The following is a 20,504-nucleotide window of genomic DNA, read 5'->3' on the forward strand; positions in this document are numbered from 1 at the left end:
AATTTGATACAGCAGTAATCAGGGACTTTGGTATCCATTTTGATAACAAACATTCCTTTGACCATCATGTCTCTGTGCTGGTTAGAAAATGATTTTACCTTATACAGCTTAGCCTTCATATCTCCTCAAGGTCCAAATCAGTTATAGTCCCACGTTTTTCCTCCCTTATTAAATCTATCATTGAATATAATGCCCATTTTGGCATGTACTTTACTAAGCACCTAAACCAACTCAAAAGACTGCAACATTTCCACACTAAAATGATCAGAGGTCTGAGTACCCTTAGCTCCTCTGATAGACTAAAAGCCTTGTCCCTCTACTCTGAGGGGTAATATCTGCGTAGCCTTCCATGCTATGAATTGACCCCACAGTCTTTGAATTTGAAGTCTTTCACTTAAATAAAATCAGTGTTAAAGCAAACACTTTCCCTAGAGACCTAAGCCTGGACTACCACATGCACACCACCAGGTTGCATGACAGGTAAATAACACTTTATGCCCTGTTTTTTTCTGGAATAGACTGCCATTACATATCAGGTGGAGTACTTCCCTGGCAATGTTTAAAACCCAATCTGGATGACTTAATAGGTGGTGGCAAATTTTTCACCTGGGATATTTAATGGAGGACATCACTAGTTTGCTCGTACTGGGTGGTGTGGCTGAGTTTCTTGATGGTCTCCTTGTCTGTAAACTTAGTAAGAATGTGTGAACCTATGAACTTTATTTAAATCTGTTTACTAGGGTAGGTGGAGAGTACCACCCTGTTCAGCCAGTCACGAGCTGGTGTCCTAATATTCCATACAACAATGAAGATAAACATTAATCATGCAACCAAAGCTTCCTGCATTTTTTCAACATCTGACCAGGTCTCATTCACACTTGCAACCTTATCAGTACAGAGACAGTTGACCACTACAGTGATGGTCTCCCAAACCACTAAAAATTTCAGGCACCTTAGAATGTTGCTTCCACCTCCCAAAAGTCTGGTCAACACTTTCTGACTCTTGCTTAGCACAGTATGAGTCATGGTTCTGTCTTCCTCTCCAGAGTCACTAAATGGTTTGCTGGTTTGTTTTTGATGCCATCTGATAGGTCTTCCTCCATGGCTTTTCCTCCATGCCCAATATGTTGCTTTGGAAAGCACTATTGCTGCATCTTCTTGGCTGTCTGGTACCTGCCAGATAAAATACCCTCCAAGAACAAAAGAGCAGTGCCTGTTGTGCCATCTTTTTCATCTTAACAGTTTCCTTCTCTGCTGATGTCCATCACCACCAAGTCATTTGTTTACCACATCAATAGCTGTTTACCAATCCCAGCCAAGTAGTCTTTATGTGTATGTGTATCGGTCTTTCTCTGTCTGGGTGCAGTTACCTTCATTCACTCATGTTTTGTCAGATAACTCATTGGAAGTTTTTTTTTTTTTTTTTTTTTTTTGGCTAAAACATAACATAACCCACTGAATTGTACAAGGGAGACAGGACTTGCCAGCCCCCTTCCTTTTGCAGGACCTGTGGTAGTGTTTGAAAGGGGGTTATGCTGAGTTGGTTTTGATTTTAATCGTTTCTGACTGTGACCCAAAATGTGCGCAGTCAGTGAATAATAACATTCTTGTCTGTGTATGCAATACACATATAAAACAGATAAGTATTCCAGATTTTAGAAAGTGAGTCAATATTGTTTAATGGCAAAGCTAGAAACAAAACTTTCTAGCACAATAAGTAAGTAGTGAATTGCACTGATAAAATCAGATGTGATGTGAGGTACGGTATACACCCTTACCATTGATTTTATTTCTCTACAGCCTCAACATACAGTCAATCAACTTAACAGGACTGTTTTGTGCAAAAGTAGAAGTGCTAAAAAGCAGTTGTGTGACGTTATATGAATGCTGTTACATTAGAGATATAAAGTTAAAGTGATTTGTACCCTGCAGAGTACGTCAGTGAGAAGATGACATTTTTGTCCTCTTCCCAATAACCTTTAGCTGCTCCAACTTTCCTGTTAATCTAGCCAAGTATTGTGGTGACAGTAGCCCCAGTGTGACCCCGTTACCACAGTACAGCACACACCTCCGGAATAAAAAGCCTTTTAGGCTTTTGGAACTAGGCTGCCACTATGATAATAGGATCAGGAGGTCAGACACCTTATCATACTCTAGATGACTCAATGTTTTTGCATCTGTCGATCCCTGGAAATAAATGTGCATTGGTGTCAGCATGCTCTCAATATATTTCCATTCATGTGCGTGTTGGATGTCTTTTCATCACAAGTTAATTATTGCCTGCTTGGTCTTCACCAGGGAATGAACTACTGTGTTAGCTCTTCTCCTTTGCATGTAGAGAGATGGGCCAGATGTCTGTGGCCTCATTGGCCGGTCTTATGGAGTAGTATTCAAACTTGGGTTATCAGTTTGGCAAGTGGAAATCTAGTCTTTCTGTTAATTAGCCAGCTAGCAATTCATCAACTTTGCTGTTTTGTAAATATGATATACAGCGACACTTCTCATTCATAAAACTTATATGTAAATGACTTGAGATCATAACACTGAAACCAAAATTCCCAGAACTGCAAAGACTGTAACTTAGAATCTTGAAATAACACTGAATAGATACATGAACGCAAATACAAAGCATGAATTTAACAAGCTAGATGAAAAACAGTTATGTTACTGTGGAAGAAGGTCTTATTACGTCCATATGCTGAAGGTACCCCCCCAAGTAAATATTGTAATCTAATGCCAAGGTTATTCAGCAAAGTTTCAGTTCAAATATGTCAAGGTTTGTATTTGCATTATGTATACATTCATTAGAATTTCATAATCTTGAGTTTAACTCCTGTGAAGCTTTTGGAATTTTTGTTTCATTCTTACGAACCTCTGTTCTGTCCATTCCTATGAATAGAAACTAGCAACACTGTCCCTTCATGTTAACTTTAGACAAAATTCAAAGATCCCCTGCAGTCAGTTAGGACTGGTACACATTACAAACCACATACCAAAGCCCTATGCAAATCCCAACATCACTTTATTCTGCAGTGTCTACGCATGACAACTGGATTCCTGCAAGAGTGTAGGCATGGAATAAGAAGGCAAGTAAAGCAATAGTGTGTGCAGCTGTGTTATAGGCTTACTCAAGTTTGTGACTATTGTTATCAAGTTAGTAAATAAGAAACATATAGGAAGCTGGATAAAGGCTGATGTTCATCGTGCATACAGCTGCAGTCATAACAGATGGGTTCTCCTGCCGTCAGGCGGGTCCTCGGTCGGCCGAATTCCAAAGTCTAGGTCCGGCGTCGGTTGTCGTCGCTTCTTCTCTGACATCAGTGCGACAGGGGTATAAAGGAACCAGCCGACGCCATTTTATTCAGTCTTTCTTGCCGTGCGGTGCCCGAAGCAGAAGCAGTTCGCAAGTGCCGGTCGGCCAGCTCCTGAGATTACGAAAATTTGGAAACCGAAGTCTTCTTGAAAGCTAAGTACCCCGTTGGGGAAACTTTTCTTGCCTCAGACCGATATCAGACAAAGTTAATAATTGTATTTCTTGTGGGAAGCAAATACCGCATAAGGATTTCCATTCCCTCTGTATACCTTTAGGCCCAGACCACGACGTCTCGGTCTGTCGCTTTTGTGCTACATTCAACAAACGCACCATTAAGCATCGGGCGGAGTTCGCCCAGCATTATTTTGGTAAAGCATTTAACTATATTATGTCGTCGGATACTCCGACTCCAGTTTTGTCTAAAAAACGCAAAGATAAGGACCGACACACGAGGTCCGCGGCCTCTACCGACACCACGCCAAAGCCGACTACACGTGGTCCGGTTCTCAGCGAGGCGCCTATGCAGCCCCTGACTACTGACGACACTTCTTTGACGGTGTCTCCTGTGCCCGAGGTCGCAGGCTCCTCGGCCCACACCCCGACTACAGATACCAAAGCCACTCTTGGCGTTGAAACTCAGAATGTGGACAGGTCCACTTCCACTCAAGGTGTCTTCAGGCTTTCACTAAGTCTAAAGCAACCATGCACTCTAAGAGACCAGCTACACAAGGCCCATCTCCAGGCCCCATGCCTAAGAAACAGATGCTTAAAATGGCTGAGGATTTAATTACTCTTATCAGAGGTTCTCAGTCCCCACTGGACAAAAGGCCCAGAGTGGAGGAAGATTCCCCCTCCTCTGATCAGGGCTCCATTATTTCAGAGCACTCTGATGATCAGGAACATTCTTATTCCCCTTTTGAAGACTCTGATGTGGAGGAGTCCATCCCTTCTGTATCCCCCCCTGAGGATTACTCATTTGGGGAAACTTTGCATACCTTAAGGGAACACTTCCACTGGGAAGGCCAAGATTATTCAGATTCCAAGAAAAGACTTAGGGAACTTCTTTTGCTACCTCAGCACAGGCCTCTGGCTATACCTCCTGTCTTGGACATCCTAGAAGATGTTTACTCGGAGGCCTGCCTTAACCCGGACTCTCTACCTCCAGCTCCAGTTAAGCCTGACAGGTACTACAGGGTTCCTGACTCACACCAATTTCTATACAAAAGCCATGCTGCTGACCCAGAAACCATCTCACAGGGCCCCAAGGGAGTTAAGGCCTCCAATGCTAAAAATCCATTACCTTCCGAGAGAGATTCCAGATCCTTAGAAAGGTCGGGAAAAAAGGTATATACCTTGGCTACCTTAACCATGAGGGCCTTAAACTGTCAGTTCCATATGCTAAAATACCAACAGTTTTTGTTATCACAATTGAAAAGTAAAATGTCACAACCTGAACAACCAGACTTGAAGGAGTTGCAGGATTTGATGCATAGTGCAGAACAAGTGGGTAAGCATACCTTACAATGTGGTTTTGATGCTCTAGAGGCCTCATGTAGAGCTGCTGTTACAAGATCAGTCATACGTAGGCATGCCTGGCTCAAGGAACAAGCCTTGCCTGATCATGTCAAAGCTAAATTACTAGACGCCCCTCTTCAAAAGGATGTACTATTTGGTGCTAATGCTGAGGAGGTATTAAGGAAAATGGAGGAAAAGGCTAAATCAATGCAAACTGTGAAAGATTTTCTACAGGTACAACCCCCACGTTTTAGTAGAAATTGGCCTTCCAAAAACTGGTCCTTTCCTGCCACGGACAGACCCCAAAGAGGCAGATACAGGCGCCCGAGGGGCAGAGGACAATCCCAAGGATCGTTTAGAGGCAGACAATGGCAAGCTCCTACACAAGAGGTGGTGAGCATAACTCGCAATCTTTCAGAAAGCAAACCCAATGACTTTCCCCTTTGCATGCCAACCAAGTCTCAAATGGCAGCCCCCTTAGGAGGAAAGCTGGCATTATTTTCAAAAAATTGGCATATTGTCACAAGGGACAAATGGATCCTGGACATTATAAACAGAGGCTACAAATTCCATTTTCACACCCTTCCAAAAATGAGAGGCATGCCAAACCTGCCACACAATCAAAGGGCAGAGGCACAAAGGCAAATTACAGATCTCATAAACATGAAAGCTATTCAAGAGGTACCTACGCACGAACAAGGTCAAGGTTTTTATTCCAGGCTATTTCTGGTACCAAGGAAGGGAAAAGATTGGAGACCTATTTTGGACCTATCCATCCTAAACACATTTCTACTCTTACCAAAATTCAAGATGCTCACTCTATAGCAACTTCTTCCCATGCTGGGCAAGGAGTCTTGGCTGGTAACATTGGACCTCAAGGAGGCATACCTGCATGTCCCAATCAGACAAAATTGCAGAAGGTATCTCAGATTTCTTGCAGGTTCAACCCATTATCAATTCTCTGCATTGCCCTTTGGCTTATCTACTGCGCCCAGAGTATTCACAAAATGCCTGGCATCAGTAATTGCCTACTGCAGACTTCAAGGGATACAAATATACCCCTATTTGGACGACTGCCTGATCCAAGCGGACAGCAAGCACATTCTTCTGAAACATCTGGCTTATGTAATAATGTTGTTGAACTCTCTGGGATACACAGTCAACAAAAAGAAATCAAGGCTAATACCCTCTCGGAAGATAATTTTCCTGGGTGCCAATTTGGACACAAACACCCAGATGGCCTACCTCACGCCAGAGAAGCAGGGGCAACTAATTCAATACTTCAGAACACTAGCAAAGTGCACCAGGCTGACTGCAAGGAAAATCCTGCAGGCTCTGGGATTCATGGCATCTTGCATCTTACTAATCCCATGTGCAAAGCTGCATATGAGGAAACTACAATGGTACCTGAAAAACATATGGTCTCAACACAGCCACAGTTTGGAAACAATAATACCACTAATTCCATATCTGCAAAAGGAATTTCTGTGGCGGGCTCAAGCATGTCAAACAAACACAGGTCTTCCATTCAGCAAGCCTCAAGCAAATCAAGTCATCACAACAGCCGCCACGGACTACGCCTGGGGGGCGCGCATGACAGATCGCTGAATTCAGGGCAAATGGTCCCAAAAAGAAAAGCACCTTCACATCAATCAAAAGGAAATGCTAGCAGTAATAAATGCTATTATAGCTTTCAAGGACCTTCTACAACCAGGTCAACTATTGATAAGAACGGACAACACCACAGTTATGTGGTACATAAACAAACAGGGAGGAACACATTCTTACCCCCTATGCAGACTGGCCATGTCACTTTGGAACATGGCCATGGACTTACAAATGGAACTACAAGCACAGTACTTGCCAGGCAAGGAAAACACGCTGGCAGACAACCTAAGCAAGAATATGACAGATCCACACGAATGGAAATTGCATCCAAAAGTTTTTACAGAAATAATCCAAAAATGGGGAAGGCCAGACATAGATCTCTTTGCCTCCCACAAAAATCATCAATTGACAAAATTCTGCTCAAGGATTTTCCATCCAAAGGCCTGGAGAGTGGACGCTCTCTCTTTCAGTTGGACATCAATGACAGTTTATGCCTTCCCACCTCTTCCTCTGCTGCCCAAAGTTCTATTGAAAACCAGAGCAGACAGACCAAAGATGATTCTCATTGCTCCGGACTGGCCAAGGCAACAGTGGTACCCACTCCTGAGGAGCCTGACGCATTCCCCACCATGGACCCTGCCTCTAATGCCTCTTCTTCTGACTCAGCACAGCTTCAAAACTATTCACAGCCAGCTAAAAACACTCAATCTAGCCGCATGGAAGATTCCTTAGCATCACAACAGGCCCTACTCTCCAAGGAGGTGCAGGATGTCATTTTGGAGGCCAGAAGGCCATCAACTAGAAAAGCTTACTCTGCAAAATGGAAACGGTTTTGTGTCTGGAATGAGAAAAAGGGCCAGGATCCTGGAAAACTGAATTTACCTCAAATACTACAATATTTGGCTGAGCTGCTAAGCAGTGGACTTTCATTCTCCTCCATCAAAATCCATGCCTCAGCCATTTCTGCATAATACAACACTGATCCACCTTTATTCTCTCACCCTCTCTTAAGACAGTTCCTCAGAGGGGCTAAGAATTTAAGACCTCCAAGGAAACAACCAATACCTGCTTGGGATCTTAATTTCATTCTGGAAAAACTGACCTTGCCTCCCTTTGAGCCAGCTGCCTCATCAGATTTGCAATATTTGTCCTGGAAAACAGCTTTCCTTCTGGCTATCACCTCAGCTCATAGAGTTTCAGAACTACAGGCTCTCATGGCTGTCCAGCCTTTTATCATCTTCCATCAGGACAGAGTTTCCTTACGAACCAACCCGTCCTTTATGCCTAAAGTGGTATCCAGGGTAGCTTTAAATCAGGCCATACATTTACCTACTTTTTATCCTAATCCTCAAAACAAAGGGGAGAGATTACTACATTCCTTGGACATCCACAGACAACTGCGTTATTATTTGGACAGAACAAAGCTTTTCAGAAAATCAGAACAGCTCTTTGTGTCCTATGCGGTAGGAGCTCCAGGAAAGCCAATTTCTAAACAGACATTCTCAAAATGGATAGCCCACTGTATACGCTTTTGCTATTCCTTTCATAGCAAAACTGTACCTACAAGCATTAGAACTCATTCCACCAGGGCCACAGCCACCTCTACAGCCTTCCTCAGAGGAGTTCCTACCAAGGATATTTTGGAAGCAGCCACTTGGAGTTCTGTGCATACCTTCTCCAAGCACTACAACCTACCATTATACTCCAAATCTAGAGCAGGCTTTGCCACTGCAGTCTTGCAGGGCATTTTGGCTCCTACTAGTTCCACCTAGTGCCTACCACCCCTTTCTTAGCTTTGGGATTCTACCCATCTGTTATGACTGCAGCTGTATGCACGATGAACATAGTACAGTTTTGTACCTACCATAAATGTAGATGTTCGAGTGCTAATACAGCTGCAGTCCAGGTTTCCTCCTCCTCCTTCCCCTCTTGGGACAGGCCTATAGGCTAACACATCCTCATACAACCTGATTGGGGTATTCATTTATGATGTATTTGCTTGCAACTACTGTATTTTGATTATATTGCACTGCATTATTACACAAATTTATGTATTGCCTTCCTTCTGGGGGCACCTGACATCTGGGGCAAGAAAAACTGAAGAAAATGGCGTCAGCTGGTTCCTTTATACCCCTGTCGCACTGACATCAGGGAAGAAGCGACGACAACCGACGCCGGACCTAGACTTCGGAATTCGGCCGACCGAGGACCCGCCTGATGGCAGGAGAACCCATCTGTTATGACTGCAGCTGTATTAGCACTCGAACATCTACATTTATGGTAGGTACAAAACTGTACTTTCTGGTATTGTCAGTCATGAATGCTTTAGTTTTGCATAACATGTCTAGCCTCTGGTTAGCTTTTGTAATCACAGGCTTGATATGTAGGTCAGTCTTAAAAGCTTAGCAGGGAATAAATGGATGCAAGTCTGATTTGGGGAAGACCTGATGGTCAGAAGACTCTGGAACAAAACAAGAGAAAAAAAAAACACTTCCACTGTTGAATTTTCTGAGAGACTTCCCTGCAGTTTCAGAGATGGTAGTGGATAGTGTTGTCATCTTGAACAAAAAGTTGAATAAATGAAGTGAGAGTTTACTACTAAAGTATGAAAACAGAATAAAAACAGTGAGAATGAGAATCCCGACTTTACTACTTAATAACTAAGTTGTTCTAAAATGTGAAAAATAAGACTTATGGCAGAGTAAGGCAGCAGATGGCATTCTCAGTCTTGCTCTCCACCTTGCATTTATGTATTTTCACCTTAACATTGTCGCTTCTTTATTATTATTATTTTTTTACTTTGCATGCCCAAGTCATATCTAAAAATGTTCCCCCATGTCAGCTTACTCAAACTGGTAAAAAATAAACTTGCTTATGGTTACAGTGGTGACAAAAGTAAAATGAAATCTATATAATATGCATATTCACAAAACAATTAAGTTCTTAAAGCAATGTATGTGGAGTATTAAATCAAATGTTCAACATTTCTGGCTGAACTGTGCTTGTTCTTCACAGTGCAGCCAATATGAATGAGGTGTTTAAAATGTCAGAAACAAATTTTAGGAGCTTGACTAGTTTGCTTTTAAAGGAGACATAAGTCAGGAAATTAGAGTGGTAAAATGCATGCACTTAAGAAAACAGGAGGATCATCTTAAAAGTGTGTGTGTGTGTGTGTGTGTGTGTGTGTGTGTGTGTGTGTGTGTGTGTGTGTGTGTGTGTGTGTGTGTGTGTGTGTGTGTGCTTGCATGCTGCCACTCGGGTATTGTGAGTCTTGTAAATAAATCTAAGGAAGAAAGTTAACAAAACAGAAGGTAGAGAAGGTTATAGTTCTGGAGGCCAAAGAAGAGTTCCAAAGGAAGAAAATGTTTTGAATGTGTTAAGAAACAGTGAAGCCAGAAAATATTGTTTTTATATTGTTAAACCTAAACAAGTCCTGGTTAATTTGAGCAGTTTTGTTTTAGTCCATTCTGTTTTCTAAAAGAACATTCTAAAATATCAATGCTTACTTCCTACAGATTGTACCACTGAAAGGACTCTGGGAAGATGTAGTTTCCACCTTACCAGATGGCCATTTTGATGGTAAGATTGATTACTCTTAACATTGTTTAAGTTGTGTTTTAGTATAAGCAGTCAGAATATAGTTATGAGGAAGTGTGATCGGTAGCAACCTGCTTTGACCAAAATCCCGGTAATAGCATTATTGGCACAAAATATCATAAATTGCCCTGGGGTTGGGTTACCACTGCACTGATAGACATCCAGTAAAAAAGTGAGGTGATGATCCCCTCCATAATATAGCTTTCCTGCAGGTGGTAGGAAAGTACTTGCTTAGAAAGTGGAGGAGATTGCAGTTCTTCAGTCACAGTTGGAAGATTTGCAAATAGTGTACACTTTCTCATAAGAAATCATTGCTGGTGCAGTTTCTGTTTCAGTAATGGCACAGATTCCATGCCGAGTTGGAGAGTTCTCTTTTTCTCTGTGGTTTTGCAACTGTACAGTTGGTGTATATAAATAAGGGAGGGTGCAGGAGGGCTTACCTTCCTGCAAGTTTTTCATCAGGTTGAAACATATGACTGGTTGTGTTGGTTTAGCTGGAATCTCAACCAGTAGTTCTTTGGGGATACATAGTAGAAGCAATACTCTAAAAAAATGTTCCCTTGTAGTGAACTTTTTTGTTGTGGGGAGGGGCAGGTTTCTGAGCAAGTACTTTGAAGCTGGGAGACTATGGTATGCAGGAAGCTACCTTTTTTTCTGTGTGTTAGTGAACATATATGTACATGCCTGTGTCTGTGCTTCTTAGAGGCCATTGCCATAAATGATAACTGGTGCTGATTTTCATTGTTGTTCATTACTGTAGTATTGACTCTTGGGAATTCTAGCTTGAAGCAGCCCAAGATCAGCTCAGATACCCGAGCTTTCCTCTACTTAATGGCTAGGTGGACTCACTCCCCTTCTGATGACAACATGTTGGTGGCGTAAAGAGTAAGTTGGCTGGTGCCATTTTCAGTTCTTTTTTGCCACAGAACAATGAACATCTAACTTTCTATCTTCATGTTGTCAGTCCATCTGGTTATCCTAAAGTCATTACAGATTTTTTCTATCTTTTTCTTAATGGTGGAATTTGTAGATATCAGTGAAAGTCAATAATTGTCTTTTAGGTTTGGGAAACAAATTCCTCATAGAGATTTCCATACATTTTTTTTTCTTTTGCTTGGGTTTAGAGCATGACATGCCCGTCTATTTCCAGTGTGCTTATTTTAACACGAGAACTTTTAAATATAGGACAGAGCTATTGGAAAATTACTTACAACAAATGTCATGTGGTTGGCCTGGGTGCAAAGTAGTGTGTGCCAATCCTGCTTCTGAACTCTATAAGAAAGAGTGTACAAAAGAGAACAGTATTCAGGAGGCCAACTCTGTTTCAGTGTCCAACAGCTCCCCTCAGCTTGAAATCATGGATAGCAGCAAAGTGCTTTAGCAGTCCCCATATCTAACTACTGGTAAGGTGGAGACCTCTGGTGCAACCCCTCAGGAGGCTGCCACTCTCATTGATCATGTGAAAATCCTGTCAAGCCAAAGCCACCTTGTCTGTTGGTCTGGAGCTGCTTCGTAGGCAGTGGTATTTGATGCATGAGTAATGGTTACTGAGATGGAGAGGCAACTGAGGGAGACCAGATTCAGGTTGTGGTTGCCTGTCCGTGATCTGAGGCCTTCCATTCTGATTCTGCACCCAAGGTAAGACCCATGCCTCCTTTAAGTCAAAATGTATGGTGGTTGGTTTGTACAGGCCTCTGCTGTCTGGGTCTTAAACCCGATATAGCCAGATCACTTTGCAGGAGCTTTACAGACTGGCTCAGAATTTCATGGACATTATGAAAACAGACAGATGGCACCTTAAAAAAAGATGGAATCCCCACTGCTAAAAGGAAATCTGCCTTCTTACCAGGGGGATGCAGATTCCTCTAACTCTGAAGCAGAGGAACTAGCCTGTGTGGATCAGCTCACCCCTAATTCTTTCTTTGACTTAGAATCTGAAAACATCCTCACATTAACCATGCCACCTGAGGAGCTATCCTTTGAGGACATCTTTCATATCATGAATGAATCTTTCAAACAGAGTCAAGAATTCTCCCAGGCCCGGATCAGGTATAGGAGATTTCTGGGCCTAGCTGAACCCAGACTCCTTGCTACTCCTCCAGTTCTTGAAGTCCTGGATGATGTTGCCATGGTACATCATCCCTGCTGCCAGACTCCATAATCACTGCCCCCTAGGAATCCTGTCTACTTCTACAAGGTTCACAAGTGCCATAAATACTTGTATAAGAACCCAGATGTGGATCTCTTGATTCCAAAACGGCATCTGATTGTATAAGAACCCAGATGTGGATCCAGCTGTGGTATCTCTTGATTCCAAAAAGGCATCTGATGAGGATGAATCCATGAATCCCTTACCATATGACAGGGAGAGTAGAGTTTTTGGTTTGGTAAGAAAACATACATCCCAGCTACCTTGGCCATTACGGTTCTTAACTGCCATTTCAACATGTTCAAATACCAGGAATCCATCCATGAACATTTGAAACATAAAGCAGAGACAGTTCATGATAAGGGTCTTATAAAGGAATGGCTGAACTTGAGCAACCTTAGTTCCCAGATTACTGGGCATTCCATGAAGTGTGCAGGGTAGCTGCTACAGGATCAGTAATTTGAGACATGCCTATATGAGGGGCCAGCCCCTTCCTGGACATATTAAGTCAGAGCTTCTGGATGCACCTTTGGATAAGGAGTGTCTTTTTTGGCTTCCACCTGAAACATTTTTAAAAAGATGGAGGAGAAGGGAAAACCCACAAACTCTTTTAAATACTTTTCTCAGTTCTCACCATAACTGAGATTTGTTAGAAATTACCCTAGCAAAAACTGTTGTTTTCTTCCCAAGCAACACAAAGGAAAACCATAGAAAGGGGAGAAAAGGTAAGTTTACAAAAAATTACAAACCAATTCCTGCCTGAAGTAGACTGGGGGGGGGGGTTCATACCCAATGCCCAGCAGGGAGAAAAACTGGGCACGGGATCTCCCCCCTACCACACAAAGTTTGATCCTAACCCTTTCCTTCCCCCCTTTCCCCTGTGACAATAAGAGGAAGACTCTTTCTATTTGCACGACAATGGAAAGAAATTACCCAAGACAAATAGATTTTTTTACAAGTAATAAGATCAGGCTGCTGTCTACAGTTTCATTAAAAAAAACTCCCAGCATTCCTTATTGCTGTGGCACTGGCACAACACAACACAGCAATAACACCTAATACATCCACACAGAGATGAAACTAAAAAAAAAGGGGCTCTAAAAAATTGGTAAGAGAAAGGGGGGAGGATTTTTTTTACTCAGATTTCCTTGCCCCAAGAAAATAAGGGACTTGGAAACCCATTCTATAAACTTTTCAAGACTAAACAAATCCCTGCCAGTACAAAAATTTAAAATACTGATATTACTAAAAGTTTTACCTTTGATCTTCCCAGGAACCCTAATGATAACTGGATTGGAAGGACGCCTATCTCCACATGTCCATAGAATGGGGACACATACAGTTTCTGCATTTTGAGGTGGGGGGGGGGGTTCTCATTCCAGTTTCTTGCATTGTCTTTTGGCTTATCTGCTACACCCAGGGTCTTTACAAGTGCTTGGCTGCAGTGATTGTTTTCTGCAGAATAAATGGTGTGCACATTTTCCTTACCTATATTGTTTAAACCACGATCCCACTTTTGGAGAACAAAACAGCCATTCAAATCACAATGGACTGCTTACAGAAAACAGGTCTGTCCCTAAACCTTCAGACATCCCACCTTACTTCTACCTCCTGGGTTACCTTCCTGAGAGTGGGACTGGAGTCAACAGAAATTATAATTGTGTAAATACTTACCATAAATGTAGATATTTGAATGTCTCCACTGTTGCAGTAATTAGTCATGAGACTTCCTGCCTGTGGAAGTCTGAGGCCAGCCTGAATTCCAGAGACTCTTCTCTTACCCCAGGCTTGGCAGACACCCTCCTTTCTGACATCAGGACATTGCAGTATAAAGGGTTGTTGACCACTGCCATTTCTTCAGGTATTTCTTGCCCTCTGACCAGAGTCCCACTATCTGCAGGGCAGCCAAGAGCATGGCCTGTCCAGATTTGTGCCCAGACCAACTTGGGAGGAGAAAGGGACCTAACTGGGAGTGGTTAAAGGGTCTTAACAGTGGATAAGGGTACCCACCCCACCATGAAAGAGAAGCAGAAGAAAAGAGGGTGTTGGTGGGAGGAAGTAGGTACAGCAACAGTGAAAACATTCAAGCATCTACATTTTTAGTAAGTACCTACACAACTGTACTACATTCATTGCACTTCACTGTTGCAATAATTTGTCTCCAAGATTTCCAGCACTACTGTGAGATGAGAGCATGGTCAGAAGGAGCAAGGAAGATGATCTATTGCAGTACAGCTGAGGCAAACCTTGCCATGGCTCTAGGAGCAGCAGCCAGGAAAATGCATGGACTGAGGAACATGTGGCTGCTTCCAGAATGGAATAAGTAGGTAGGCCTCTGAGGATGGCAGTGGAAAATGCTGTTGCCCTAGTGGAATGTGGTCTTATCTCACCTGGTACTGCCTTCCCATGCTGTTTGCTGCAGAAGGCAATGCAATTGGCAATCCACTTAGAAATTGTTTATTAACTGTTTTCCCTTTTTTATTTTTAGCAAAAGCCATAAACAGCTGATCAGATTTTTTTGTGTGTTTTTGTCATATGCAAGTAGAATCTGAGTAGTCTGTTTTCATCTCATGAATGTGGGGTTGTTTCCCCATTGTTCTGAGGATTTGGGAAGGAGACAGGTTGATGAACTGGTTCAGCGAAGGTTTGGGTACTGCCCTGGGCATAAAAGTGTGGTATATACACAGACTCTGACTTTATGAAATATGAGGATATGCTCCCTACACATAAGGGCTTGTAACTCAGAGAGTCTCCTAGCAAACGTGAGAGATACCAGGAGGGCAGTTTTCCAAGTTGAAATTTTGAGATCTGCAATGGCGGCAGGTTGAAAAACAGATCAGATGAATTTTTAGGACAAAATTTGAGCCCGTTGAAGACGGGAGTCCTCCTTGATGGTTTGAAATGATTAATACCCTTGAGAATGTGTTTGATGGCATGATGAGAAAAGATTGGTGGGTGAATAGGCAGACAAGTTGAGATTGTAGAGGTATGGATCTTTGTGGAAGCATAAGAGAGTCCAGAGTTAAAAAAGAAAAACAAAAATGAGAGATCAGAGTTGTATCAGATAGTGCAGGACCTGTGGCAGCCTGGTTTGTAGTGGCTCCTGCCCTTTGGCCATGCACCAGTGTAAGAATTACAGACATTTTGAAATGTATGATTTTCTGCTACTTGGTCATCTGGCTTCCTTGAGGATTTGTAAAATGTCTTTACAGAGGTGTCTGAAGGGTATAAGCATCATATCATCCACCATGCCACATCCCTTGTTCTGAGTCAGAAAGTCAAGTTTCAGAGGTAGTAGATATGGTTCTTCCTTGGCCATGCTATGGAGAATGGAGACTCAGTGCTGACTGGGCCAAAGGGGCTATTAAAATCACCCTTGATCTGCCCTTTCTGATTTTCTGAAGGAATGGGGGATAGGGGAGCAAAGGAATAGAGAAACAGACCTGTCCAAGGGAAGTAGAAGCATCCATTCTCTAGGCTTTTTTTAGTGGAGTCCCTGAGCAGAGGTTCTCAATTTGCCTATTTTGTTCTCAGGCAAAAAGGTCTACGCCTGTCCCAGTCTCATGTGCATGTCATGAGCATCCATTCATGGATTAATTCCATCTCCTGTTTCAGATCCAAGAGTTGCATGGCTATTTGATATGGGGGGAGGGGGGTAGGAATGACTGTTTTCCTGATTGTTGATGTTTCACGGTACTGTGGCATTGTCTGTTCTCAGCAGCAGATTCCTTGCTGTCCATTTTCTTTTGAAGGCCACAAGTGCTGTCTGTACTACCATCATCTATTTTAAGTTGATGTGTTTTGCCCAGAAATTGCTGTCCCAGTTGCCCTGCATGACCATTTTCCTGAATAGGAACTCCAGGTTAGTCCCCACCTGCATCTGGAAGAACATTTACTGATTCAGTTGTCATGCTTGGATCCACCAAAGGAGTTCCTTCCTGATGCAGGGGATGAAGGGAATTTGTTTTTGTAAGGATTGCTGATGCTGGTACCAGGTATTCTTGGGATACCACTGTATTTTTCTCATATGTAAGCCTGACTACAGGTATCATGAGAATGCAAGAGGCAATAAACCACAGAATCCTGAAGAATTCCTTGATGGAAGTATTGTTTTTTTCTTGGATAGTCTGGAGGTACTGGGTCAGGAACAGGACTTTGTCCTGTAGCAGGTATGCCTCCTGATCCCTGAAATCCAATTCTGCACCCAGGAAGGTCTGTTTGGTGGAGGACTGGGGAATGAATTTCTGTAGGTTGAGAGTGAATTCCAGACTGGAGAAGCATTCCATTGGTCAGCTGGAGAGATCCCCTCAGTTCCTCCAATGTGGATGCCCCAATGAGGCAGTTATACAAATATGGGTAAATGTGGATGCCCTTTGTTCTGCAAGGGGCTATGTATGCAGCCAGATATTTTGCAAAGACTCTGGCATCAGTGGGCAAGCCAAAGGGCAAGGCACTGAATTGGTGGTGAAAAGTCACTGCCCTTGAAGCAAAGGAACTGCCTATGGTCCTTCTCTGTAGGGGTCTGGAGGTAGGCATCCTTTGGATCTAAAGAACTGGAATATGGATCTTTAAAAAGGGAAAGAGCAAATTACATAGAAAGACATGGAAATTGTGGAAAAAATACATGCAGAATAATGTTCAGGAATGAGGTTTAAGGGAAGGCAGAAATTCAAAAAATTATGTAATGTTAAACTGATGACAGTTACGAAGAAAGAAAAGATTTGTGATGCATAATGTATGTAAACACAATAATGTTAACATGGTTTGTTTTCTGTTAATGTATATTTGCCTATATCTTAAGTGATAATTTAATAAATGTGTTTAAAAATATGTTGGTGCTTCCCCTCCTTTTAAAATGTTGTTAAAACAAAATCTTCCAGATCTTTATCCTGTTCTTCCCTCCTAACTTCCAAAGGAATGCCATCTGTTCCTGGAGACTTCCTTGCTGATTTGACTGCACATCACCATTTTTATTGAATTGCCTCCTGATTAGTTGTTGATCCTTATCTTCCTCTAACCTTGGCATAATTAAATCTTCCACAAATATTTTCATCTGTGTTCTTTCTTGGTTTCTATACATTTCTCTGCTTTATACAATTTTTTTTAAAGATTTCCAAAGTATCTCTAATATATATATATATATATATATCTACTGTATTTCCTCGAAAATAAGACCGGGTCTTATATTCTTTCTCCCGGCGAAATGCGCATTAAGGCTTATTATCAGGGGATGCCTTATTTACCCACACCGTACAACAATCTACATTTATTCAGTTATTCATGTATAATAATTGACATTAATTAATGAACACAAATCGACATTTCTTCATGTACAAAAATCGACATTTAAGGCAAACAGAACACAGCTCTGGATAAAGTGCCCCTAATAAGCAAAAGAGCAAATCCAATAAAAAAAACTCCAGAGGCACACCACGACAAACAGAGCCGACCTGATGAAAACCTTTTTATTCACACAAAGAGCACAGAACAATGGCCAGTAAGCGCTTTCACTTTTCTCTGAACGCTTCTTCAGACTTAAAAAGTACTCCTTCTATAGTACATCAGTATAAAGGCAGGTTTAACCAGCTTGCACCAATCAAAATCATCCCATTACATCATTAATTAATGCAGTAATCAAAAATCAATTAAATCATCTCTGCCTAGTATTGCTTACAATACTTAAGAATGTAGTGTGTCATCACATAACAATGCATATAGAAAGCATATGCAAATGTGTACATGCTATTAAAACAAACACACACATATATATATATATATATATATATATATATATATATATATATATATATATATATACACACTAACTAATAAAATGTGCATAGAAAATATATATAATAATTGACATATAACATATGGGCATTCATATAAATGTCCTACATCTATAAACATGTTTATTCTAGCCATTTAACATTCATAATGTCAGTAAAATGTCATTACCATAAAATCTGCTATTCCATATAAAAACTTCTATTCCATAAAAACTTCATACTCGTGTATATATAAAAACATGTAATCATACTTGTGTACCAAGGTAATAAATAGGGGTCTGCCCATTAAAAGTGACTAGTGAGTAAGGGGTCTATCTTTAAGGAAGAGTTTCAGGGAAACCCTATCATTTAGGCCGTGTAAGCTATCTGCTTGTAACCTCAGGATCCATCTAGCTTCCTGCTTCTCAGTATGGTTCCTGACATCACCTAACCTCACCGTTTTGTGTAATTAATTCCATCACCGTTAACCGAAACTTGTGTGTTGTATCTGTATGGATTACATATCTTGCAAGAGCATTACTCTCATCTTCTCTACTGATAGCATAAATGTGTTCCCTCACACGCTCTCTCAGTGTTCTATTGGTTTTCCCAACATAGAAGCAACTACATTTCTGACATACAGCTAGATATACGAGATCCCTTGTCTTACAGTCTGCATATATCTTAAAAGAAAATACATGACCTCTGTCAGGGTGAAGAAATGCCTTGCTCCCAGACATGAAACTGCAATGGTTCCATGGCCTACATGGAAACTTCCCTACTCTGACAGATCTGGTCCTATCCCTTCCAGTTTTCTCATAGCACAGTATCCTTTTCAATGACTGAGTATTCCTGTATGTAAGATTTGGTGTATTCCCTGCTGCTTCTCTGACTTTACTGTCCAAAGTGAGTATGTCCCAATTATTGTGAATGATCTCCTTAATCTTTCTACTATTGTTTGTGTAGGGTATCACTATCCTATTGATATTGCCAGTACCTCTGGTTCCATTAGTCTCTGTACATAATCTCTCTCAATTTCTCTTAATGTATGGTTTACCTGTGGTGTCCCTTCTGGTCACAATCTCATCATGAATATCATCAGTTTCATAGCTATGGTACCCTCTTTCCTTAAATTCATTCTATAAATGGTCTAACCTGAGCTGAAACTCAAAATCTTCACTGGTGAGCCTGGAGGCCCTTAGGGCCTGACCTTTAACTATATTTCGATAGATGTGTGGAGGGTGCATGCTTGTGCAATGTAACAATGCATTCTTCCGACAAGTCTTCTCTTTCTTGGACCAATTCCCTGTAAAAGAGAGAAAAGTGGTAGTGCCATTTATATACTCTATGAAACTTTTTAAACTATCCTCATCACCCCTCCAAACCAAAAAACATCATCTACAAAGTGTTTATAGTATTTGATCTGAGTTGTATACTGTGTATTCTGCATCACAAAAGTGTCCTCCCAATACGCCATTACTAAATTGGCATAAGAATTGGTGGATGGAGTCCCCATCGCTACACCTCTCAATTTTAGAAAATAGTTGCCATCATATATAAAGACATTGTTATTCAAGATAACATCCATGAGCATTGCACATCTAATGATCAAATCTCTTGGCATAAGTTTCTATTATCAGGAACAACCTCATATATTCAACACCTGTTTCATTTGGTATACTAGTGAACAATGAGGTGACATCTAAAGTAACTAACAAATCTGAGGATATATCACTTCCTGTTGTCACATACTCTGTCAGAGTTTCCAAGAAATGCTGAGTATCTCTTATCACTGTTGTTGTCGCATCAACTACCTGTTTTAATTGCTTCTCAGCATAAATAGATACAGACTCTGTTAGCCATCCTTTACTCGAGACAATAGCTCTTATGGCAGGATTTAGCAAACATTTGTGTACCTTAGGTAGTACCCTTATAACTGGAATCACAGGTCTCTCGATCAAAAAATACTTATACAGCTCAAAATCTGTAGCATTAGATATAAACATGTCATATAATGTGCTATGTACATCTTTTATAATCCTATCTAACTGTACAGCATTCAAATTCTGATAGGTCCCTTGCTCTCCCAATAAATCACTCATTTTACTTGCATAAACATTTCTATCCATTAAAACAATAGCTCCGTCTTTATCGGTGGGCCTAATAACAATTCCTTCATTGCCTTGAAGAGTCTTGAGTGCTTCTCTTTCCCTGACATTCAAATTGTAAAGTACATCTTTCCTATCAGCTCTACCTCTCTCCAATAAGTTCAGTAAATCCCTCTCACAAGCTTTCTCAAACACCTCTAACAAGGGATGTAACTGGGGTGTAAAAGTGGATGGTTTTCTAAAACTTGTAGTTACATTACTCACATTATCACCATATAACATGTTTAAGCTAACTTTCCTCGTGAATAATTTAATGTCCAACATTAATTCAGTACAATCAATGCTCTTGGCTGGGATAAACGAAAGTCCTTTGTTTAGAAGTTCCCTTTCTGTTTTATGTAGAACATAACTGGAAAGATTAATCACTAAGTCCGGCTCACCGGTCG

At 41.3% G+C, this 20,504-nt stretch overlaps 1 protein-coding gene across 1 annotated transcript in view; it reads left to right on the forward strand.

Annotated features, from left to right (window-relative positions):
• GAMT (guanidinoacetate N-methyltransferase) overlaps nucleotides 1-20,504 on the forward strand; it is a 306,917-nt gene that overhangs the window by 132,241 nt on the left and 154,172 nt on the right. The window contains exon 3 of the mRNA XM_044054004.1: nucleotides 9,952-10,015. Coding sequence (XP_043909939.1) covers nucleotides 9,952-10,015 — 64 coding nt within the window. The remainder of the gene's footprint in view (nucleotides 1-9,951; nucleotides 10,016-20,504) is intronic.

This window comes from Protopterus annectens, chromosome 13.part0 (genome assembly GCF_019279795.1).
Source record: "Protopterus annectens isolate FY-2018-M chromosome 13.part0, PAN1.0, whole genome shotgun sequence".
Classification (NCBI taxonomy): domain Eukaryota; kingdom Metazoa; phylum Chordata; order Ceratodontiformes; family Protopteridae; genus Protopterus; species Protopterus annectens.